This window comes from Parasteatoda tepidariorum, chromosome 2 (genome assembly GCF_043381705.1).
Source record: "Parasteatoda tepidariorum isolate YZ-2023 chromosome 2, CAS_Ptep_4.0, whole genome shotgun sequence".
NCBI lineage: Eukaryota > Metazoa > Arthropoda > Arachnida > Araneae > Theridiidae > Parasteatoda > Parasteatoda tepidariorum.
In genome coordinates this window covers 31,584,580-31,611,030 of record NC_092205.1, presented here as the reverse complement: position 1 = coordinate 31,611,030, position 26,451 = coordinate 31,584,580, and the positions used below count along the sequence as shown (strand labels likewise).

General features: G+C 31.4%; 1 protein-coding gene across 1 annotated transcript in view; it reads right to left on the bottom strand.

The window, feature by feature from the left end:
• Nucleotides 1-26,451, bottom strand: part of LOC107445304 (sushi, von Willebrand factor type A, EGF and pentraxin domain-containing protein 1) — a 46,838-nt gene that overhangs the window by 18,233 nt on the left and 2,154 nt on the right. Inside the window, exons 2-13 of the mRNA XM_043049237.2 lie at nucleotides 26,112-26,269; nucleotides 22,474-22,687; nucleotides 20,238-20,438; nucleotides 18,628-18,789; nucleotides 16,437-16,619; nucleotides 14,317-14,499; nucleotides 12,430-12,630; nucleotides 10,794-11,045; nucleotides 7,949-8,079; nucleotides 6,175-6,283; nucleotides 4,140-4,340; nucleotides 2,682-2,977 (exon numbers count right to left, since the gene is read on the bottom strand). Of these exons, the coding sequence (XP_042905171.1) occupies nucleotides 2,682-2,977; nucleotides 4,140-4,340; nucleotides 6,175-6,283; nucleotides 7,949-8,079; nucleotides 10,794-11,045; nucleotides 12,430-12,630; nucleotides 14,317-14,499; nucleotides 16,437-16,619; nucleotides 18,628-18,789; nucleotides 20,238-20,438; nucleotides 22,474-22,687; nucleotides 26,112-26,269 (2,291 nt within the window). The remainder of the gene's footprint in view (nucleotides 1-2,681; nucleotides 2,978-4,139; nucleotides 4,341-6,174; nucleotides 6,284-7,948; nucleotides 8,080-10,793; nucleotides 11,046-12,429; nucleotides 12,631-14,316; nucleotides 14,500-16,436; nucleotides 16,620-18,627; nucleotides 18,790-20,237; nucleotides 20,439-22,473; nucleotides 22,688-26,111; nucleotides 26,270-26,451) is intronic.

Here is a 26,451-nt window from a genome sequence, read left to right as displayed (position 1 = left end):
TAGTTTAGTCCAGTGGTTACAAACCAGGGAGGAATTGGAATTTCATAGTTTCAAGAAAGGGATGAGATCACTTTGATTATGCTTGCTTCTTGCTGCGAAACCCGCTGCATCTTGTGATTAATGGAACACTGTCTTGAATTTTCTAGTAAGGATTTAGTACGAAATTCATCAGAAACTATTTCCATTGGGAAAGCTTCGGATGTATGCAAAATTGATTTTTAAGCTACAGAAATGTTTGAAGAGAAATTAGTCTCAAAGTTTGATCTTTGAAGTGCAAATCATGTTGCAGATGTACTATCAGGACATTGCTTCCATTAGTCTCTATTTATCTCATCCAATTCAATTAAGTCCAAAGTATCGAATGTGAGTTGCTTTAAAAATTTTTGCGACTGTCGTGCTAGTTCTCTTCTTTTAAAAGGAACTTCAACTTTCACTTACCGTGACATAGATGGTATTAACATTATCTACTCAGCAGCTCACCACAGATGCACTCTATATCTTACACTGCGTTGTGATACAAATTTCTGCATTTCTTAATTAACTAAATGTCATTTTATTAATTGACTGTTTTGTAAATATTAAATGATTTTTTAAAATGCTAATTGGTATTAATTATTTATTCTTATTAGGTATTATAATTAATGCTGAATGTTCAGCACTACTACCCAAAAAAACTACCCATGCATCCAAAAATTGGTGAAGAAAAAACTTGATTTTTTCTATTTGTTCATTCACAAATGTGCGATTAACACTTAGTTATTAAAAATTAGTTTAACAGCAAATAGTTTGTAAGCATAAAAGAAATATTTCTATGTTGTTTACATTTTAAAACTTGTTACAAAAAAAAAAAAGTCAAAATCGTTTTTGTTCTTTAATGAACAAACTCTGAATTACATTTTACTAGTCAAGAAGGGCCTATCTTATTAGCGTGTGGTTGCTAATTAATTCACGTTGTCTGAGTAGTTAAGTTTGTTTTACTATGTCAACTCTGTTGTTTTTAAGCTATCCTTTTTTATTGGTCATTACATATTACAGTTATAAAAAATTATTTTTTAGTTCAGCTTACTATGCATTTATTAAAGATTCATACCCTAACAAGCAATAAAGATTTAGCCCGATAAATAGTTATGTTTCATTTCGATAACTTCTGCTCTTAGGGTAAAACCAGGTACTACTCGGTCCGGAACCCACTTCGTTGATATGCGTCTATGCTGGACTCACGAAAGCTGTAGTGCAGTGGAGAAAGAAGAAAACTGCATCTGAAAGGTTGAACAGAGGTTTTATGGGCCCCAGGAGAAAATTTATTGTCGACCCAATCTTCTAAGTACAAAAGCAGGTCAGCTAAGTAAGCCTTATTATCATATTTTGTAGAATTTTTGAAGGCCCTTTATACGAAATTGTAGTTTTTATATAGATATAAAGAAATTCTCAGCCATTTTCTTTTGAAAAGAAAAACGTTAACTAACACTCAGTGCTAGACGGATAATGGGTTAGAGTTCTCTTGCCGTCAGGCGAACCGGGGAAGGTTTTCGTGGTTTTCCTCTCCATGTAACGCAAATGCGGGTGAGCTCCATCAAAAAGTCCTCCACGACGGCGAATTTCTCCCAATACTTAATCCAGGAGACCCTTGTCTTCTGGATTGGGTTCGAAGTTTGAAGGCTACGGAGTTGAACATTACTAGTCGTGAACCCAAAATATTGGTCGACTGTTCAACGACGGTTATAAAAAAAAATTTTTTGTAAAAATTTTGATCTGGCCCCCAGACTGGTACGATTGTTCCTCCCTTTCCCCTACTCCCTTGACTACTTTACGTGTAAATTACATGCATAATTCTTTTTTAAAATTAACATATAAAATAGAAATGTCTGCTACTTTTTCTCTGGAATTCTAGTATTTCTAATTGTCCTTTAGAGTTAACATGTTACCCTACTATTGCAGAGAGGCCAACTTGCTCCGGACAGCAAATATATATTTTAGAGTGGTAGTTTATTAATTGTGATTCTTGGTTTAATAAATTCAATTTAGTAGATTTTTATACACCACTATTTCAAAATAATTCCCTGGCTTATATAATTCACCACTTTATAGTACTTATGTTATGCTATACCTTTTAAAAAGCAAGCAAAAACAGTCAAATATTTGCAAAATTTACTTTGTAGTTATTTACCGCTTTTTAATTATTTTGGCGTGTCCGGAGCAGTTGGCATCTCTGCTATTGGGATGAAACCATGTAGTTTGACTTTTTCAAGGAAAAAAAATCCTGTATACAAAAAAGTAATATATTATGACTTTTCGCGAGTACCATATTGCATACAAATAAACAATAAATATCTTAATTAAATCAGACAATTTCTAGTTCGAATTGTTTATCCCCAACAGGCAGTCGAATCTTAGCATCCAGGTATTACCCCACCTTCCACTATATGGATTTTGAATTGACTGGAGTGAGACGAAATAGGTTGAGAACCACTTGTTTAGTCAATCATTTAATATCTGATTGTGTTTTTGTAGACACTTAATTTTTCGAGACACCAAGTTTGGAAGGTTTTTCTCTGGAATAGCGGATATAATGATTTTAAAATGCATTAAGAGACAAGTAGAGGTGAATTTAAATTTTTCGCGAACCACCACTTGTCGCAGAATATCCATCCCCTTTATGGTATATTTGACAAAAATCTTACTTCGTGATCAACATTGATAGTAATTTCAAACTCTAGCTCCAGCTCTTCTTTCTCTGCATACTCCCATACGTCTCTTTTATGTCTTCGTGGCGAGGAAATCATCTCTTTTCCACACTGAACTTTAACTGTTTTGAAGGAGCAGGTCCCTTTATCTACACACAATTCAGCTTCTTTAAGTGTTTGTAGATGGTTCATGAACATCTTTTTTATGTCTCTCTGAACATGTTCATTATTACAACTTCCATGGTAATAAAAACCTGACAACATCAATTTCACTTTTGTCGGAATCGTTTGACCTGTAAAGAGAGTCGTATTGTATTGCAAGGAAAAATTGCTAGAGAAACTTTTTTAAATTACTATTCACTAGTAATAAAAAACATTCAAAATTAAAGTAAAAACTTAAAAAATTTTAATAAAATTATTTTTCTGTAACAAAATTATAAATAAAGTTTTAAGCTGTTATACACACAAGTGTAAAAATATGACTCTATATATTTTATTACCACCGCTAAACAGCCAAAATACAAAGCGGAAGAGCAATTTTTAGTGTTTTTGACTAAAGTCAAAACACTAATATTTGCTCATAGTGATTATGAGCAACTTTAGTGTGACTTTTGAAAAAGAAACTCAAGTTAAACTGATCCCCGTGAGGCACTTTCAATTCTATGCATTTTTAATATGTAATTAATGAGCTCGAACAATTGTACAAGTCTTGCCTTCAGCTTGAGTTATTGGTAATATGTGTATAATAATAATAATAATAAATATATAAAAGAAATCACAAAAAAAATTAATCTTATAATGAAGAAAAACAAGTTTTAATTACCTATGTATAAAAAGTTTCTTGAAAATTCATTAATTCTAATACATTTTGTAAAGACATTTAATATAAGAAAAACGGGGTAAGATGTAATCATAGCATAAAATGAATCTTTTCCTCTAAGTTAGAATATAACTTAGAGGAAAAGATTTTGTAAACATTTATTAACATTGTGTTTTTGATTAAATTTACTGCAAAAATAATAATTTTGTAAAAAATGTATTTTTATAAGAATATATATGTATTATAAATAATTATATAAAATGTATAATGATATATGCATAATAATATATTTTATATGTTTTTATAAGAAATCGAAAAACAATGTTCTTTTAATGAGGCAGAACAAGTTTAAATTTATGCATTTTTAAGGTTTTACGCTTCATAAGTTACCTTTTCACTTTAAAATAAAATTTCTGTAAAAATAATCAATGAATTTACACTAGTTGGAAACCTGTGCTGTGGCTTATTAATACTAGAAAATTATTAGAATTTTCTAGTATTACAGTAATTAGAATTTATATAAAAGAAATACACTGAAATCATGCATCAGAAAATTTATTTTTACATAGTTAGGATACTTTTTATCCTTGAAAAGAGCTGTAAAGCAAGATACAGTTATCTCAGATAATACTTACGAGCACAATCGGGCCAGGGGACTGGATAATTATTAGGTATTGTTTGCCACTGTGCTTTGGAATTGCAGATGTACCATTTGGCTGGCTTCTCGGTAAACTCATGTTTCGAGTTGCAATATGTTTGACACATTTTCCCATGCAACCAATCATTGCATGTAAATGCTCCATTTGCAGGAGGTGGATAATATGGACAAGTTACTCCTGAAGTAAAAAAAAGAGAGAGATTTGAAAAATATACTTTTAAATTAAAATATGTTATAAATATTAAATATGCGTTCACAAGTTTCGATTGCTCTATTTATAATAATAAACTCGTTTTCGTGTATGCAAGAGGGAAGTCTTGAGAACGTGATTTTGACACTTTCCCATTAGTTAAGGTATTCAAATTTAAACTGGAGTTATTCTTGAAGGCAAAGCAAGTTTCATTTGCTTCCTGACAGCTGTAAGCAAAGTTTATTGCAAATCAATCTTTCGAACAGCTTTTGATATATTCTTTTTAAATTAGTAGAATCAAAAAAGTGATCACTATCTGGAGAAGATTTTGGCATCAGTAACTACCGCAAAAAATCGGCATTTTTCTTTGACACCCGGCCAGTGACCTATGAAAATTTCTATACCCGATAAATCGACACCACTTAGAAGAGAGTACCATAAACGAAAAATCGGATACTTTAGTAGTCCGAACGTTGTTGTGTCTTTCTAATAATCCCCACTGCGCAGTATAGTAGTTTGGAAGTTGAAACTCTTATTTATTCGAGCTGCACATTTGAAAATTAGGGGGAAGGAACTGCTTATACCCATGTCTCCCAAAAATGATGATTGAATCACCATATATTGCATCTTAAGGATGAATTCCCATGCTCTCATGGCAGATCTTGTCATGCAAATCGTAATTCGACATTTCAGGCCGTAGTGGCTTAAGGAATAGAGCACTTGCCTACCACTGAGGTGACCCGGGTTCAAATCCCAGCGATGAGTGGTCGATACGAATACCGCACCCAGTTCGCACCGAGCACAGTGCTAACGTAAAAATATCCTCAGTGGTAGATTGATCAGGGTTTAGAGTGAGGATAACCATTGTGGGCTCTCCTCTCCATGTAATGCGGGTTGGTTCCTTCAAAAAGTTCTCAAAGGCAAATTTCTCTCAATATTTGAGATTCAAGAGTTCCTTTGTCTTGTGGATTGGGTTCAAAATTACAAGGCTACGGAGTTGAACATTGGTAGTCGTAAACTCAAAATGTGGTCGGCTGTTCAATGACGGTTATAAAATAAAAATAATAAAATTCCACACTTTGTATCTGCGAAGCATTCTAATACTTGGTATTTATAACAGTCTCTTTGTCGAATTTTGTACCGAACTTGATCACCCAATATTGATCAAATGCATCTACCGGAACGTGGTCAGGGACGCAAATAGTGCCATTTGACACTTCGTCTCTGGTTCGTATTCAAGTGCCATGTATCCATAACCTCTCTTTTGTCGAATTTTATTTGCAACTTTTTTTGAGTTTTGAATCGAGCTTGATCGCCCGATATTGATCAAAAGAATCTGCCATGGTTTGTCGGAACGCAGTCTCAAAATAGTGAAGCACTAAATCAGAGATTCTGACTTCACCGACATCCGAAGTAGACTAAATCTAAATGCACTATGAAGCTGTGAGTTTCGCTTACTGAAGCCCAATTCATCTGAATACGTAGTGCTTAATAGAATCAAAATAAAGTAAAATATTATGACTTTTGAATCACATTTTTTCCGATAGCATGTAATATATTACTGAGAAAGGTTTCATTGAATGCTAGATTTATTTGTTTTCATTACAATTATAGTATATTCATTAAATAAAAGAAGCTCTTACTTTTAAAAATGCTGCTGATTATCATTAAATTAATCAAAATCTTGAATATTTGATTTATGAAATGATAAATGGCATTTAATATTTTTTTTGGCTGACTAATGTTTAATTTTTCAAGCAGACCATCTGCAGTTATTATTTTCCGGAATTTTTTAAAAAGTATTAACGGTAAAGATACTTACGTTTGACCAATATATTAAAAACACACGACTCTTCATTCTGGTTTTCATCAACGGCCTTATAAGAAACAGTATGCGTTCCAATGCTGAATGTTTGACCAGAGTAGGCAGTCTAAAAATTGAAAATAAGAAATTTTTTTTCTTAAATTTTAATTTTTTAAAGATATTGTTTTTATTATTTTTTATCGATTCTGAAATTCTCTCTATCTTTAATGTGTATGAAATTTAACTATTGTGTGAGATGAAACCCTCTACCAAGAAAGAGCTTTGTTTATTTCCTGCGCCTGAGAATAAACTAAACGGAAAGCTAAGAGTCATCTAACATCGTTATTAAATTCTTATTAAAGTGTTAACTCATATGTGTTAACCCACTCAGTGTTAACCCAATGAGTAAAAAATAATTGCATATCTTTTTTAATTTCTTAGCCTTGAATCTAGAACACAAGAGAATGCCTGCTTAAAAAACCAGGTCACATTTTCCTTTGAGTAGAATTCTTTTATGCGAAACTATCAGCATTTAAACAAAATGGCGGGAGAAACCTCCCATAGTTTGCCCGATGCAAAAGGAGCTCTGATCTATCTTTTCCGAAGTATCATTTACATTAGCAATCCAATCTCTGCGGGTAGAGCAGAATAAAATTTAACCATCTATCTCTGTGATTCGTTCAGATTTAAACTTATCTGTCTCAGTTGAGCTCTTTCGATTTTTTTTTGAAAAAGTTACCATTAGTTTTGTCAAATATGTAAGATGTACGCTTAACATCTCTAATTTAACTTATCATATTTTGAGTATGCGCACTATCTTGAAAATTGCATGTTATTTCATGTTATTTTCAATAAAAAACAGTAATCCGCGAAAAGAAAATTTTTTTGTAATTAAGTATTGCTGATATTATGAATGCTAATTGAACCTTTCATGTCAGTAAGCTTTCCTCGAGAAATCTTAAGTTTGTTTTAAAAATGTTATTTACCATTTAGTCGAAAATTCGTGAGATACACTGCATGGAAAATCTATGCTGATAGGTTTTGTATTTTAAATATTTATCAAAATCTGAAATTAGATTATTATTCTAGCATTCAAGATGAATATATTTTTACTTCCGTAATTTTTTTTACACTCAATGTTATTTTAAGGAAGTTAATTTAATTTCCCGTTAAGCTCAGGTATTAAAATAATTTTATAATTGTAGTATAGGTAGCATAACAAAATACGTAGCACTCTTTTTAATGATGGTATTCATATTGAATAAAAATATGAAACAAGTTAACGCAAAAAAAAAAAAAAATCACGTTAAAAGAATTGTTTACATACACCATTGTTTCAACAGGGTGTAAGCTTGTTTTGATGAACCAAAAATGAAAGCTAATTATTTTCAGAAGATGTTTCGAATGATATTTCGTAATAAATATTTTCAGAATCCATGTTGAAAATGAAATTATAAGTATACACATTTGGGGTAGCGAAGTGATATTCAAGCGCAGGAAACAAGAATGTTATTGGAATCTAAATAATCACCAGATTCTTTAAAAAAATTTCAAACGTATTTCTTTGACTGGTGAAACTTAGTTTTTTTTTAGGTCTTAATATTTTCATGCCCACCTTCCTCTGCAATGATTTGTTAAATGCCAATAGCATTTATATCTTCATTTTGCTTAAATATGATTTGTAAATCCAGAATGCAAATGTTTTTCGACTTGATTTTTTTTAAAATGCAGTATTGCTGAGCACCTTGCGTACTTTTAAATTGTGATATAAATAATAATTTGATTTAATAACCTGTGTAATCTTCAACGGTTTTCCACTATTGTCTTCAAACCATGGTTTTTTCCATGTAACGATTTCTTTATAACTATTTGTAGATATTTCAATATCTCGTGGACACATCATTACAGTTGGCGGTTCGTCATCTGAAATATATTATGTATGTAAATTTCTATTTCATGCTACTATTTTTTTCATCGATAGAAATCATATTTTTCACATTAACGCATAAACTTTTAAATAATAATCATTCAAATAATCAACAGTTTAAGTTTTCCGAAATCCTTTTATCAGGAATGTATTTGCAACTACTGAATTCCTTTACGTAGAATCACAAAGACCCTTGACCACTAAAGTGTTTACAAATAAATTTAATAGTGGTATAATTTTTGTACTACATCGCAGAGCCTTTTTCTAAAAAAATTGTTTTTAAATTCTTAACATAAATTTTAAAAAATACAACTATTTTTTTTTTTTAAATTGTCTTCCTCTGTTGACACAGCATATCAATTTTTTGAAATTTTCCTTTTGATCAGGAATGCATTCGGAACTAGTGCAGTTATTATTTTTAATAATATTTACAAAATGTAATTTGAAGAAAAATTGTAGCTTGGAGAAAGAAACCGAATGCGGATTTGAAATGAATACGAAAATATCTAAGATTTGTAAGGAAAAATCCTGCAACAAGAAAAAAAAATCTCATAAATGTTCTATTCAGTCGATTATTTGCTTTTTTTTAATAATTTATGAATATTTATTTATAAATAAATATTTATTAAAAACTTTCATATTTCATATTCTTTTTCATATAGCATTAAATTCATATTGCATTGCGAATCAAGAACTATAAATATGTAATTTTTAGATAAAAATATTTTAGATTTGTTGCCAGTTTGTCTTACATTGATAAACAATTCAATAAAAATTATAATTGCGAATCTTATAATTACAAATTTACATAAATTCTAAACTTAAATGATTCAACAGGATTGTTATTAGACAGTTTCAGTTTTTCTAAATCCTTAATTACTCATTTCGAATATCAAACACTAAATCAGCATTTGTCTTTTTATGTTTTTTTTTTTTATAAATTATTAAGTACCAAATTCACCGTATTGAGCTAATCATTCTTGAATGCTATAGTGTATAAAAAAAATCATATTTTCTTAAGTATTTTTTCGAAAGTTAAGAATCACTATTAAATCTTTCTTAATGAATCGAGTTTCTATGAGTTTAGTGATTGTTGTGGATGCAGATTCATCACGTTGAGAATAATAATTTTTGAAAGCTGCATTCTATTAAAACTTGTCATCTTCTTTCCGGTTTTTAAGAAAAGTGACAAATTACTATCCCAGTTTATTTTCTTTTGTTGTCATTTTTTTTAATGATTTCTAAGTACTGAATTTTTCTTAATTATTTATAATGCTACAAAAAAAAAACTCAACTATCAATACATAGATTCAGTTAAATTTCTTTGGGAACTTTTTTTCGTATATCATATGAGATGCTGAATCAGTATTTGTATTTTTATGAGTTTTGCTAAGTATAGTCTATCGTAACGATAGAAATTCAAAGTTTCGTGACAATATATCCTAAAAACTAAATTTTATAATAAATCCGTTTCGAAATGAACGGATTGTTAAGACACGGTGCCCAGTAGATAACTCGTGAAACATCACTGCCTGCGGCCAATGTGCGGATGGGTAACCACTTTGACCAGCCTACGAATGGACCGAGCGTACGCGGTATTGGTCCTCGTTAAGGCTGTTTTTCTATTTTATTACTGTATACTATTTTTATTACTGCTGTGAGTTTGCCATGACTATTAGGTCGAGTTTACCCTATCTAAAGCCAGCACTGTCTACGCTTATTTTGAAAATGGCACAAAACGCCAATATGGAGAAAAGACACAGTTTTGTGAAAATGAAAAGTGTTTGTGTGAATGTTGTTTTCTGAAAATAAAAAGTGTTATAATTTTTTAATATTTAAAAACACTCCAATGCTGCATTACCTGGGCTCATAAAAATTTGCAAAAACTAAGAATCCGGCACTGATTTTGATAATTTTCCTCAAGGTGAAAAAATGTCGACAAATTGGCAGTTTATAAAAAAGTATAGTAACTTTTAAAATATTTAAGTATTTTGTCTGTTTTAAAAGCCAGATAATTCTTCAAGGCAAGATTATATGTATAATTTAAAACCATCGGATTGCTTTAACTGCAAGGCATTGAAACTATAGCGTTTTTTTTCCCTCGGTGACAAAGCTTCGGAAAATAGCGTAAAGCGCTTGATTTTCCACGCAAGTCGTTGGGCTACCAAAAATGAAGAACCATCCTCTTTGGAGATGATCAAAATTCTGATTGCATGTCTTCGGATCATCCTCAAGGATTATTTCCCAGATCATCGCCAATACCCCACTAATGCTTCGTGAATAAACTAAACAATCTACCACACGTCTGGCTATCAAAGTTGGTGAGCCATTCCCTTTGGAAAGGATCAAAATTATGATCGTATGTCTTCGGATCATCCTCAGTGATGTTTACTGGATCATCCTCATGAATATTTCCTAGATAATCACCGGCCCACCAATGAGACGTGAATAAACTACTTCTACTATAAAAAACTATTAAACTGCGGGCTACCAAAGCTGGCGAGCCATCTCCTTAGGGGAGGATCAAAATTGTGATTGCATGTCTTCGGATCATCTTCAAAGATGTTTCCCCGATCTTCGCCAATGAAATTCACGTTTTCTTTCCGCGCTTTACCAGAAGTGATGAGTCAATAATTAACCTCCCTTTAATTTGGTCTGTGATTTTTTTCCTTATTAAAAAAAAACTTTAAATTGCTCTAAAACTTCTTACCTGTCACTACTATTTTCATGTCACAATGTGACTCTAATCCGGATGTATCAACTGCTGTATATTTTATAGTATGTGCACCGATGTTAAAGTAAGATGGAGAGGTGATGCCATAAGGTGTCGTATAGAGTTTTGGTGGAAAGCCACTATTATCTGTCGGGTAATGTATTTTCCAAGATACGGTAGTGCCGTTTCTTCCTTTCGAAGCGCTTACCCACACTGGTGCAGAACACGGAAAGTCCGGAGGTGTTACATCTAAATAGAGAGAGAGAAAAGTTAACTCAGAAGATTGCTAATCTGTAGAGTGTACAGTACTTCCCCAGAAAAATTGATGCGTCATTGAACCATAATATCGGTGTCGAGTAAATTTTCTGATTCTTTAATAAGGTGGGACACAGAAACAAATTGTGTTTTAAATTGAACTACAGGATCGCGTCAGAAAATTTAATACGAATTAATTTACACCATACTACAGCTCAATGTGACAGTGTATTTAAGTTGCAGCAAATTCGAACAATATTGTGGTTTAAAATTCTCCAATACTCTAAAACAGTGGTTTCCAATTTTTTTTCTATTGCAGAGCCCTAAATAATCAAGCTTCTTCTTGCAGAACCATGACTTTATAATTAATGTAAATAAAGACAATAGTGTACACATTAATCATTAAAAGATTACTTTATTTTGACTTTTGGACTTTTTATACTTGATAAGATGAGTGATTTTTTTTATTGATTGTTTTTTCATTAATAGTCTTAAATTAGGTTTTGTGTTCGAAAGTTGAATTCGAAATCTTGGGGATGAATTTAGTTTAGCTAAAAGTTTGATATTGCTATAAAAAGAACTGTTATAAGCATTGAAAACTGGAAAGCGAAATGTAAAATATCATTGCAATTTTTTTTTATAAATGCATGTCCTTTTCCTTGTTCTAAGATAAATTCTATATATATTTTTGAAAAATTTCATTACTCCTTCTTTGGCATGTTATTTTAAAAATAATTTTATACAGGCAATCGAAATAATAAGTATTTAATGGATTATTGACTGTCTCTAAATATAATTACAGATTTCAAAAATGTTCAAAAAACTGTTTTAAAAAAGTCTTTTCTTTTGGAACCCCTTTAACTCTTCCACGGAACCTTAGGGTTCCACTGAACACCATTTGGGTACTGCTGCTCTAAAGAGTCTATGCATAGCTTTTCCTTATAATCTTTTCATTACTTGAAAAAGCGAAAAATTAATGATTGTAAGAATGATTAGAATGACTAAAAGGTTTAAGAATAGTAATATTAAAAAAGGCAACGCAATAACAATTTTTTACTTACGAACATTAGTAATTATTTAAAACTTTTAAAAATAATAATATTATAAAGAGATAACGTTATCAACATTTTTCTCCTTCATCTCTTTTTCAAAGGTTACAGTTTTACACTGATCATTAATATTATTTCTGGTCTCTTATTTAGTTTGAAGTACAATGCACAAAATCATTTAAATATCTACGCTAAAATTGTGTTTTTCATCAGAAAATTTTTCTGGAGAATTTGAAAATATGATTTGTCCTTATTTTGCTCCAGGCCATTTCAAGTAATGAAAAGCTTACATCGTAGAATTTCCATTTGAATTAATATTGCATACGTACCGACGCAGATTGGTTTACTTTCTTTTTTATATCCATCCAATAATTTGCCATTTTCACGGCATGTCAGGTAATAAGTGCCTTTCAATTCAAAGCCACTATTACATTGGTACAAACAGGTTTGAAATAACTCTGGCTTCTTTTGATAATCACAGTTAATGATTCTGCCATGTGCAAGTGGTGGTGGAGTATTGCATGTTATAGCTAGAAGAACAAAATAGGCATAGAATGATTGAACAGTGCACTGTAAATGAAAAAAAAAACTATATTTTAATTTTTTTGTACAAAAATCAATATTTGAATTATTATTAATGGTCCATAATTATCAATGATCCAATAATTATTATTGGTTCGTGATTGGACCATTATTATCAAAGGTCCAATTACTATAAATCTAAAGGACAAGAAATCAGAACTCCAGAAAAAAATCATAAAAAGCATAATTTAATGGAGGTGGGGTAGAGATAATATTATTGATAGGGAATGCTAACTGAGATGACTTTCAGCAACTTCCTAAGTATGCTGTTGAAACGGATTACCTTGAATAACTTTTGATTCAATAATCAGATCTTCACGTTCTAGGATTCATTCTTAATGGTTCAAGATGATGTCTTCAAATATGCTGATTAATTAGCGCAGACAAAATTTTAAGTTACGAAATAAAACACAAAAACGTACTTTCTCTGAATAAACATATCTTTTTTTCGAGCGATTCTGATTTTTGACCCCCAAAATAATAAGGGTAGCAGCAATCTGGGAAATATGGTCCATATAATTTAGTCAGAAAAGGAATTCAAAGTTCGGACCACTTTTTGTTAATAATTTTACATTTTGCGTATTTTGCCATATTTAAGGACCTTTCTAAGCAAATCGAAAATTTTTGCTCACAAATACATGATTTGTTCATCTGAAAATAATTCTTTACAAAAAAAAACAACTTTTAATAAATATTTATTATCCTTTGTTATTTTATTTAACAATAGTCCAAAACATTTTGAATCATCATTTTAAAGTACATAATTTTACATGGCAAAATGTAAAATGTAAGCGAAATCGATCGAATAGATCCTGAGAAATCGAATTTTAAAGATATCGTATATTTGAAATTCGATTTCTCTGGAACTATTCTACCGATTCCGCCCAAATTTTGTATTCTGCCATGTACAATTAAGCAGAATAAAATTGCGTAAAAATTTATATACCTTACAAGTTTTTCCGACTATTAAGTTTTAAAATAACAAAAAAATGAATAATAAAATACTAAATTTTAAGTTATGCATATAATTATCTTTGGATAAACGAATTTTATAATAGTGAGCAAAACATTTTCTTTTCGAATACGGCGAAATACATAAAAAATAAAATTAACATTAAGTGGTCCAAACTTTAGATCGTTCTCCTGAAGAAAGTATGGGAACCATATTTCACAGATTTCAGCAACTCCTTATATTTTGGGGATCAGAAATCCGAATCCGTCTATCGAAACTTAAAATATCATCTGCACCAATGAATTAGCATATTAGAGGTCACCCCCATTAAGATTATGTCCTAGATTGTGAAGATCCGATCTTTAGGTCAAAAGTTATTCAGGGTGGTCCGTTTTTTTTTTGACGTACTGTACATACAAAACCTCGTGGACTCACTCCCTAACCGAATCAATGTAGTTATCAAGTACAGAATAAAGAGTTACATGGTAATAAATTATGCTTTTTTTCATGGATTCAGAACAATTTTCGGGCATGACTGACTCATGGTGACTTTCATGGGTGACTAGTTAGATGTTCGATGAACTTAGAAGCGAAAAGTTTAATGGAAAAAAAGGATACTGAAATAAAGTTATCTTGATTCGAACTTTTAAGACTGTAATGTTGTTATTCTCTGATAACTTACGTTGGCAGGTGGCAGCAGTGCCGGACCAATGTCGAGTCGGCAAACATTCCCTTGTTTCGGAACCATGAAGAGTAAAGCCAGCTAAGCAGTTGAACTTGCATTTCGTTCCCGCAGCCATGTTGGCATCAGCTTCGCAATATTTTCGGCCATATCGTGGTGCTGGTAGGGCAGGACATCGCACAACTGTAAGAGAGAAAATGTAAGGAGAATTAATCTGCATTTTCAAGTGAGAAAAAATCGAAAATATTAAACTATTTTAATATCACATGCTGAATTGAAAATTTACGTGCATTTAAGGAAAATATTCTCAGTATTCTGGTAGTCGTAGGATAGTGAGATAAACCTTGCAAGACGAGCTCTAGCTCTCTCTAATTTGTTATTCAAAGGCTGTTAATGATGCTTTGGGAGACGAAAAACTCGAAACTTTCTTTAGATTGCTGGACCAAGTTTGAGCTAGATTTGTGAGCAGTCAAACTAAACCAAAATTTTAAGACATCTTTAACAGCTGCGTATAACGATGTCTTATTATACTCAAGGGTCGTGGTAGCCCAGGAGTTAGAGTATCGGACTCCGGTCCAGAGGAACTGGAGTTCGATCCTCAACTCCACTAAGGCTAACCGAGTACAGGCGATGTTCTTTCTCACAAAATCTGTGGATTCAAAAGTCCTATGGTCGGTCACTGAGCAGTATGAATCTGGAGAAAATTTCCTTCCCCTTCAAATCTATGTCTGAATTGCAGAAATGGTCATCAAAAAAATTGTGATGGCATGTCTTCAGTGTCTCCGGATGAATTGCTGTTCTTGATAACATTCATATCTTAAAAGATTTTTTTTGCTTGATTTGTGTTTCTAAATTGTTAAGAAAATTTGGTTTTAGCTGCTTTTAGAACTTTTACATTTTGACGTATTATTCTAAATCTTTTTTTGCTTTTTTCTGAATTTGCATAAATCAGTTTCATTCTTTGATAATTTTTAATCTCAGTACCGCCCTTTGCAACTTCAAAATATAATTTATTATTAAAAGGCTGTTAATGATGCCTAAAATCTAATCTAAATATGGTTCAGCACATCGTACGTACAAAACAAAAATTTTTTCCACAAGAAAACATCTTAAAATTGCAGTAAAAATAATGCTCTTCATAACACCACAATATGAATTAAGGCAATTTCTTAAATGTGATTTCTTTTATACTTTCGTTGCCGAAAAAAAATTAGAACAAGTTTTTTAATGTCAAAGTAATGTGACATTGATGTAAACATGTTCCTTCAAATAAACATTTAAGTAATGAGTAAACCTGCATACAGGTGGTTACATTCAGTTTCAAGGTTGAACCGGAATGTTCAACCTTAAACATGTGGCGAATACTTAATATTTTGCCGTGACTAATCACACCAGTTCTATGTTAACACTTGCGCAGTCGGGAACTAGCTGACGACATAGCAAGTGAAGAAAAAGGAGTTCGATAAATAAAAAATAATTTTTTAAAATTGAGAAATAGAATTGAAAATTTATATTAAGTCTGCACAAACTACACACTGGTAACTACAGATAGTAGAAATGAGCATATTCCTACCGAAATGTTTTTTGTTGAATTAAGTATGAGTACCATTGCCCGGTATATCCTACACTACACTAAGGTTAAGTGCCACTGCCCGGTGCACCCGTCTACTATCCATTCTACTCTGCCCGGTATACCGTATAAAAAAGTAATATTTTATATAAATGGCAGCAGCACCTGCAATCAGTTAAGCTTTTCAAATTCAAGATTTGGTTTTTCTATTGTGCGCAACCATGGGTGATGCGATAGTTTGTTAAGAATTTTAACACTGGTGGTGTGACTTAAAGTTATGGGTTTGTGATAAACGTAATATTTTTATGGAAACGAAAATTTCTTACTGTTTTCCAAGAGTCAAAAAATGTCATTCAGTTAGAATTAATTGGTATTTCTAAGAGGAGATGAACTGTAGCTACTAAAAAATTATTTTTATAGTGATATATGTATTTTATTTAAATAATGAATACTGTAATAACGGAATCGGGATCCATAAACCTAATTGCAGAAGTGAAAAGTTCTTATTTAAAATAGCTTTAATTTGTGTATATCAAAAATTGATACTTACTGCCGCAAGTGGACATTTTTCCAGACCATGTGCCATCCTTTTGGCAAACTCTAATGTCTTCCATTTTATTCAGAAGCTCATAACCATCTTCACACATAAAATGGCACTCTGATCCGTATGTTTTTTCGCAGATTCCCAAAATGAATCCATGTGTCGGGGGCTGAAGTGGGGGGCATGTGACCTCTGCAAAAAGTTTTAAAGTACTTAATTAAAACCATTAGAATGATACGGAATGGAAGCTTATTTTTTACTTTCATATAAATCGGCAGTATAACTACATATAAGAATATTTTCCTAGCTTCAATTTCGCAGAAACGCATTATTATAAGTCATGGCAAAATTAGTAACTTTAAATAACATGTTTTAATATTTCAATGCTAAATTTTATGCTGAATTATGAAGTTGCAATTCGAATATAATTTCTACGTACATAATAGCATTGAAAAAAAACTCTAGCTTAGTTTTCTTTGTAAATGATGATAAGTTTCACAATTTCAAATAACTAATATTTGGATGCATTCTTTTCACGTATTGTGTATTGATGTAAGTCAGTGAATCTACAAACGTATTAGCTATAATTACAAATTGTAATTAAATGCAAATTCTAATTTATTTCTTAACTTTGACATGAACATATTACGGTATTAGAATTTCAACGGTAACATTAAATGGGTTTCTTAAATGAAAAATGAAATCAAGTGATTGCGTCAGGAATATGGTAGCGATGGCGACGCCATCATCCAGGGTTATAAACAAAACAAAAAGAGATGTGCATTGCAGATTTAATACAACCGATTTATCAATTCACATGCGAGCATTTAAAGTGAATGGGAAGTCCTAAAAGATGGACAGAGTAGAACAATGTGCATTTGCACAATTTTTGGTGTCAGAAAGTGACCCTAACTCCATTTTGTTATCAAAATGATGGTTTTTGAAGATTAACAGTGTCTAGAACAAACGGATGCGAAGTAAAGTTGATTTAGGACACAAAAGAGGGAAGAGGTAAAAAGTTTTAAAAGAGGACATTATCGGATCTTTAACGAGAGCAAGCAAGCGCAGTGATCTCCAATGAATCCATTGATGCTGAAAATAATATGAATTTAAATAATCGAAAAGTTATGAATCGTATCTAAATGTTAAGCACTCTATCTGATTGAAGAACACATGAGGCGTATGTTTAGCACTCCATCCAGTTGAAGGACACATGTCATGAATGTTTAGTACTCAACCTGAGTATATGACACATGTGACATATTTAGCACCTAATTTGAGTGCAAAGACTTTTAGTGTATCTCCCGCTGCAAAAATGTAATTCCAAATCACTAGTATGTAAGACATGTTAACTCGATTCTATGGTGAGGTACCTTTTCATAGATAAATGTTGATTTTGTCGATTACTCACTCCCCACATTGGTGACCCGGACGTGATGTGAATACGCCTACCTTGGCAGAAACACCCACTACGATTTGAACCCGACTACTTCGATGGATGGTCCACATTGAACAGTTTACTTGCCTCTTGTAACTGCGACGTTATCCCCCTCCCCGTGCTGTTGCTACTCAGTTTCAATCACACACAGCGTACAACTTATTCACTCAACTGCAAATGGCAACACAGGAGCGACCACGTCAGTGAATTTAATATAGCTCTCACGAACAGCACTCAAAAAGTACGGTGATATTAATACAGCTCTCCCGGCTTCTCACAAAACAGAAATAAATCAACTGGGGGTATCCGTTCATAGAATTTTATCACAGATGTAATTCTGGTGAGGGAGTACAATAGTGTATCTACTCCTACAAAAATATAATTCCAATTCACTACTATATAAGACATGTTAACTCAATTCTATAGCAGGGTACCTTTTCATGGATGAAGGTTGACTTCGTCGATTACTCAGTCCCTACAGGTTTGCTTTTTTACTCTCCAGTGATTACACTCCTCTCTTTTGGGGCATATAATCGAATAGTTTTTTTCTGGTTACGTTATTGATTTAAAAATAATTGCGGCTGCTCAAGATGTATTTAGAACATTCGAAGGTAAAAAAATAACATAAATAAACTCTTAAATTCCGATTTAGTATTATCATTATTTGATAGTATGAATTAAAACTTATTTTATAAAAAAATTCAAAATGGAATCAAAATCAGAGTACATTAAAGGCGAACCAAAAATTAGTTTTAATTTTACTTTTGCAATCGATTCCATTGGCTGGATTTCCAGTATAGCCTTCCTTACAAACACAGTCTTTGATACTGGTACTTGCTAATTTCATCGTAGTAGAACTACCTGGACAAGGTGTACACGATCGAGTAGGCTCTAACTTTGATTTGTAAGTACTTACAGGACAAGCTGAAAAATGAAAAAATTCATATTTTTTATATGGAAAGCATAGAATATCATGTCGTAATAAATTCGAAAAAAAGAGCACAAAATTTATTACTAATGCAACCATTAGTTTATTTCATACATATGGAGAAAAGCGAAATGGTTGTTCGTGAATTTGATGTGGATTTTATGTTACTTCTTCAGCGAAAAAATATATGGAAATATACACTAAGACCAATTAGTATAACTTTTCCCGTTTTGATTTCTTATATAGATATTAAAAATTATTCTAAAAAGAGCAAGTTATTTATTTTCAAAAATACCAAAAAGCGGCAACAAGCTGAAGTTTATATGCACATAAAGGTAAACACATCATATCATGTTAAAGTGTGCATAATTGAGAGACACAATATGAATAAGTCGTAAATTTCTGTGAGTATAATTTTCATAATAAGGAAAATAATGATTATTTATTAACAACATATCGATAAATAATCAAGCACATGTGGTGTTTTTAAATTTTGCACAAAAAGTCATTCACTTCATCATTTTTCTTAATCACAACTTGCATTAAAACCACAAATTCTAATTAAAATATGTTATTTGTTTTATTGCCGTCCAAAAATATAGAAAAACTGCAAAGCACTGAACTTTGTAACAAATAAGATTTTAAGTACACGAGTAATTTCAAAGGCTATTCAAAAAATGTAGAAATAATGAAGTATAGGATTAATTAATATTTTGCTACAATCAACAATTCCTACAAATCCCATAAAATTAGCTCTGCGAAAAAAACAGTTAATTAGATTTTAAAAATTTAAATGGAGACTATCTCAGAGTCACAAATAACATTAACAGCATTGTTGGTTACAATAGGGAGGCAATACTATAAAAGGACTAAAACAAAGCAACTTTATCCATATTCCACCTACTGAATGAAAAAAATTTGTGTAGTACTTTAATTTTTTTTAGAATGGATGGGGTATAGTGTAAAAAGGATTAAACTGAAATTGAGAAGGACCTATGTCCTATTCCTAGCGGTTGGAAGTAAAATCGACCGGTTTACAATGCTGACTACATTATCGCCATCACTATTACACTGTAAAAGATTCCGGTAAAGAGTACTGCCACACAAGGTGCCGGTAAATCCGTTTTACCATAACATATTAAGGAGCAAAAAATCTGATATACCGTAATTTTTACAGTTAAATCTACCGTAAAATCACCGAGTCACTTTAATTAAATATTACTCTCGATAATATTTTACTGTAAAATTTATTTTGCAAAAGATTCACTCAAAGTGTCGGTGCTACAATTCCGAAACTATAGCTGGAATTTTTTACAGTGTAGTCTCAAATCTTCAAGCCACAACCATTTTGACCAGATGGCGAACTTTCAATTTTATCCATTATTTTCCGAATAAAAATGTCTTCAAATACTAAAAAAGCACCCAGAGAGAATATATTAAGTACCTTTGCATTCGCCCATTAAACCCGAAAGACCATAATAACCAGGTCCACAAACACATGTATGAATGCCGGATCGTAAGGCACATGAGCACACAGCTTCGTGGTCGCAGCAGCCAGGATCTATGGATTCACCTCTGTAGGGGCTATCACATAAATGGTCGCAGTTTGGCTTGTTCCCTCCGGACCATGACATTTCATGAGGATCTGAAATACAAAATACAAGAAATATTTTTTAAAACCACTTTCTTATGAGTTTTAGACTAAATATATCAATATTTATGCTTGATACTATAGCAATGACCTATATAAATATTGATATAGGTGGAGTCTTATGCGATGTATTTTACGTCAGTTTAAATCACTTCAAATTAAAATTTTAAACATAATATGCCTCTTAACTCAATATAATATACCTCTTTCTAAAACAAACAAAGTATTGTTAGTATCAAAAAACTATTAAACTAAATATTTATTTATTCCATGTGAAATCGAAATAAATAAAGAACCTAAATGGAAAATAAATGAAAATGGCCTGTATCTTACAAGCACACAAACAGATATCCTCAGTAAAAATAAATAATTGAAATAAAGTCACATTTTTAAAAACTCAGATTTTCGTATTTAAGGAAATGTTATGATCCTCTGAAAATCACTTTGTTTTCAATTTAATGAAGGAATCACTTTATTTTCTTCTTTTTCTGGAATTCTCATAAAATTCGAGAAAAACTGTATAAGTTATAAATGAAAGTTTAAAACTAATTTTGATCAAAGTAAAAAGAGAAAAAAACTTTTCAAGTATATCTGAATTTTTTTTTTTGAACGACTGCATTTGCATTAGCCCGGGATTTTCTTAGAAATATATGGCTTGCTTCTTGCCCCTGGTTCGTTCGTATTTCGTTGATGTCATACTACATATTTATTCGTGAATTTATTATCTATCTTTTTTTAAATTTATTTTTACCGTGAATTTTTATGACAAATATTGAATTGATAGTTAAAAATATTAGCTCATTGATTGCCTGCGCATTTTACTAAAATTTTTAAAAATTTTTTTTAGCAGCTCATGAAATCCTGTCATAAGTATCGTCACTCAAGGTGTCGATATTTTTCACCGTAAAATCCATTATTACAGTTAAATTTCACGGAACAAAAATCTGACATATCGTAATTTTTTACCTTAACAATTACCGTAAAATCGCTGAATCACTCTAATTAAATGAATATTACTTTTAAAATTGCTTTAAAAATGGATTTTATGGCAAAATAGATTTTACGGATGAATCATCCAAGGGATCCGTAGTTTTTACAGTAATTTAATCTTGAATTTTTAACAATTCATTTATTAAAAATATTTAGAGATATATGGAAAAAATTAAGATAACATTAAGATATCATTGGTCTCATTATTAAATTATTAATACTAATCTTTCGTTTTCCCTTAGGATAAAAAACCGAATTCATTGAATAAAATATATTATTATTATTCAAATAATAATAAATAATTAGTACGAAAAAAAAGTTTTTTTAATGTTTTCATATTTTTTATTACCTTTGTTGTTGTCGTCCCCATTATTGCAGAGAGGGTGCGATTGTTCTTGTTTTCTAGTGGCGCCATCTATGGCCATGAATTCTACTTCTGCCACACCCATGCGTCACACCCGTTTATAGGGCGGACCCATTCATTCCTCCACAGATCGTATTTTTTGACCTAAACTGGAGAATTTCCTTTATTTATTCCATTTATTTCAATTTTGATATCTTCGATGGGTCCCTCGAATCATGAAGATCGTCTATTAGTACACAAAAATCTCAGATTAAAGTTGTTTTTTTTTGTCGTATGCCTGTTTAGACAGTAGGGGTGTGATTGTTCCTGTTTTTCAGTGGCGCCATCTATGGCCACGAATTCGACTTCTGCCACGCCATTCACATAACCACAACCCGTTTATAGGGCGGGTCACATTCACACACAAAGGAGAAAGGACGTAGAACACACAGAGAGAGAAAGAAACATCCATGCCTTGCCCGGGATTTGTGATTCGAACCCAGGACCTTTCAGCTGCAAGGACAGTTTCCTGCCCCCTACACATGCCGGTCGGCAGATTAAAAGTTATTAGGGGTGTAAAGCGTGTGTTGCAATTTGAACTAGGTAATTTTTCAACATGTAAAGCAACAGTCTAGTACTGTAAAAATTAGCTTGCAGTTAAAATAAGCACAATTTACCTCTAAAAAGAAATATTACCTCCTCGAATTCTTCTCGCCAATCTCTTGAATTCTCTGAATCCAGAGCTGCTGAATACATGTTGTTTACTGCTTGCTAACAACTCGAGTTCAGACTCTAATGCTCTACCGATTCCGAAACAAAATATTTCTACTCCCGAGTTCTTAAGTCGTTGAGCATATGGAACAGGATCACCTCCTCTGGTAGCAAGACCATCACTAATTAAAACTAGAACCTAGGAAGAAAATATGAAGTTCTTTAAGTTTCAATTATTCTCGAATGAAATATTTCTTTAATGTAAGTTTTTTAATAGGATTTCCAACATTTTGTAGTTGTTTTAGTCAGTTGTATAAAAATTTGTACTAAAATATAGAGATCATAACACAATTTTTTGGCTTTAAATTCAAACGTTTATTTTTTTAAAGGGCATAAAAACATGGTACTATTTTATTCCTACAATAAAATACTTATAATTTTCCGTAACATTTAAAAGTTGACAAATGACATATTAAAAAAATAAAGATCTAGGCATTCTAGTAAAAATGATTTCTCCTTGAGTTTAAAGACATCTGTAAGGAACAGTTTTGCCCTCAATTGTGAAGCTTGAATGATGGGGCTATCACTCATTGTTAAGTAATCACTAATCACGAAATTATTGTTTTGCATGTGTGAGACAAATAATGTAGAAATAGCGAAGTATGTCAACATGGTAAAAAGCGTTGACAGATCTCAATTGCGCAGTCGCCTTGACCGTGACAGAGACCTTCACTCGAAACATGTTGTTAGAAGAAAAAATTGTAAACGAAAGGTGACAATGACTTACAAGCGTAAATATAAAACAATAATAGGAAAGGATAAAAAAAAATTATCATTAATTTTTTTTATGCTATGTAAAAATAACTGTAAATTTTACAGAAGCATATACTTTTAGCGAAAAAAAATGTCTAAAGAAAAATGTAGATTTTTTTCTGTTTTAAATCGTTATCCGCGAAATGTACAAAATTCCTGTATTTTTTTTCCCACTGACTTACTCTGTGTATTTAACGATTTAAAGCTGTTTTTATCTGTTAGTTATCCTAATCATAAACGGATTGAAACCGTTAATTCCAATTCTAGTATTTTCCTTTCAGTTTTGCTTATCGTACGATAACTTAACTAAACGGATTGGAACCGTTAGTTCGAATTCTAGTTTTTTCCTTTCAGTTTTGCTTATCGTACGATAACTTAACTAAACGGATTGGAACTGTTAGTTCAAATTCTAGTTTTTTCCTTTCAGTTTTGCTTATCGTACTATAACTTTACCTTTTTTTTAAAAATTATTTTGAGATTATTTTCCATGCTTGCTCTAACTTTTCAGCAATTTTTTTATGATTTTGAACATCGTTTAAATAAAATTGAGAATCAATTTTATCGGCAAAATAATACTTTACCGGATTATTATGTTATTTTATACATAAGTTTTTGGTAAATTAAGTGTTTTTGGTAAATTAAGTTGACAAACTGTTTATAAGGGTGGGTCACTAAATGTGCATATATTTTTGATGTACGTGTGAGTGTATATATGTTTTACAATTAAATACGATTTCAATAAGACTTTTCAGTTAAAGACAATTTAAGATTTTTTGTTATTATACAAACTAGAGATTCGGTAGCTCAGAAGATAGACCATTTTCTGTCCAATAAGGGGTCTTAGGTTCGAATCCCAGAGTGAACTGGGAGTTCGAATTCAGTTCTCCGTATTCGCACGAATTCTGTACTAGTCTACATCGACAACAATGTTGACATAATTATTTTATAAAGTTCCATAAAATATGTAGTAAATATGTTTTTCAGTTCTGCATTTTTTTTAAAAATGTGAAGCAATAAGAACTATATCTTTGAAAACCAGAACTTCCGGTAAACCGTTACCATATGACCATATTACTAATAATGACTGGTTTACATATGACTGGTTTAAATTCCGTATATTTAGGTTTTATCACCAGAATCATGTTTTCTTTTTTTTTAAATTTTTTTTAGCCAGAAATGTTATTGTCATACAGTACGGTAATTTTACCAGAAGTTTCTTTCTTCGTACAAATAACACTAACTCAGTATTATATCTTGTTTAGGAAATAATTAAAACAAAACAAGGTGCAAATCTTTCAAGTTTCTCTAAATACCATTTTACATTCTAATATTATAGAGCAATAATTTCTGAGATTTTCAACTAGAATAATAAGCATTGTAATGCAGAGTATTAAGCTTTTTCTGTTGTATTTAAACCTCGGAAAAATTGCATTAAATACAGAAATTTAAATATTTTGTCATAATTCTTTTTCCTTATCGGCAGATATGATATTTCTTTTTTATTTCACGTTTGTCATATTAATTTTGTAATGATGTCTTTTGTCTGGCTGGTCGGCGCAGTTGGTTTGTCGTCGGCCTTTTGAGCCCAAGTCTGCGGGTTCGATCCCCGGCCCAGACACCGGATTTTCGGGATGCAGAAAATTCTCAGCGGCCATGTCGTATGATTATGCGGCATGCAAAAGATCCCTGGAGTGCCTTATTGGCTCTTGGCATTTCCGGCAAAAATTAAATTCCTAGATCACTTTAGCATCCAAATAGAGTCTCGGTGTTGCCATCTAGTGTGGCAGAAACTAGACGTCCAAATTAACATGACCAACGGTATTTCACCCATTGTGGTGGTCCTGAAAAAGTGGATACCACCTCTGGAGAGCGCACTAGGTCTGCTCATGTGTGCGCACTTGTGCTGCTCATTAGAAATTTAAAAAAAAAAAAATTATGTGTTTTGTAATGATGTCTTTTATTATGTGACAAAGTGAAAGCCATGTTTAGAACAGTTCGGTACTCTAATACCAAAACGTGAGATCAATCAAATTTAAATTAAAATGTGATTGAAAATGGTGACGAAAAACTTGTATCACCTTCAGAGAAGTAAAATAATTATCGAGACAGACAATTCCATTTTCTTGATTATCTTAATGTGAAACAAAATAATTGATTAAAAAAACTTTAATTAAAAATACATAATTTTTCTGATTTTTCATTTCTTTAAATATTAAACTATAAATTTAAAATAATTTTTTCTCCAAAAAAAGTTGAGGAATAAATTTTAAAAGTTGAGGAAATAAAATTTTGAAAGTTGATTCAAAAAATTAAATTAAAAAAAAAAAAATTCAGCTTAAATTTTGATTGCTGAATTCATTTCAATGATACATTCATTATAAACCTTATTTGTGACCAAAAAATTTCAATTTTAAACATTTTGAAAAATATGTTAAGCAAGGGGTATTTTTTATGACTTGTAATTAAGTAATTGCATTAGCATAGAGAGCTTTTGAATGAAGCTACGGTTTTCCGCTAATGCTAACATAAACGCTTTTTGACTTTCACAGCGTATGTGCAAAAATTCACGTAAAAAATTAAGTATGCCTTGAAATACAGTTTTATGACATTTTTTAATAAAAATGCTAATAAAGAAAGTTAAATATGTATTGTTCACACAAAATGAAATTTCTAGCATAAATACATAAGAAAATAATAAAAAATATATATAATTCCTTTTTAAAATTTTAATAGTTCACTATACTCTTAAAGGAAATTTACCGTTGATTATACTAAAATATTGTAGAATGGAACATACAAGTGTCATTTACCTTGTTTATATTAGGGCGGGCATTTCTAAACACTTCATACGCTTCATCGAGAGCTGCAGCTATGTTGGTCGCACCACTGTCCTTGAATACTACATCCTGCATTTCTTGCGACAGGATGCATTTTGTCTTTGGAGATTGCAGATAGTCAATGTGTCTTTCTGCAATAGAAAAGGAAATTAAACTGATTTAGGTTTAATAATAAGTGCTTCCATGATAAGGAGACAGTAAATTTGAATTCAAACCAAGATAATAGACATCCTTCTGTTAGCTTCTTATATTAAAAATACATAGTTTCTCAATTAAATACAGTTTTTTTAATATAATTATCATTATTTTCTTA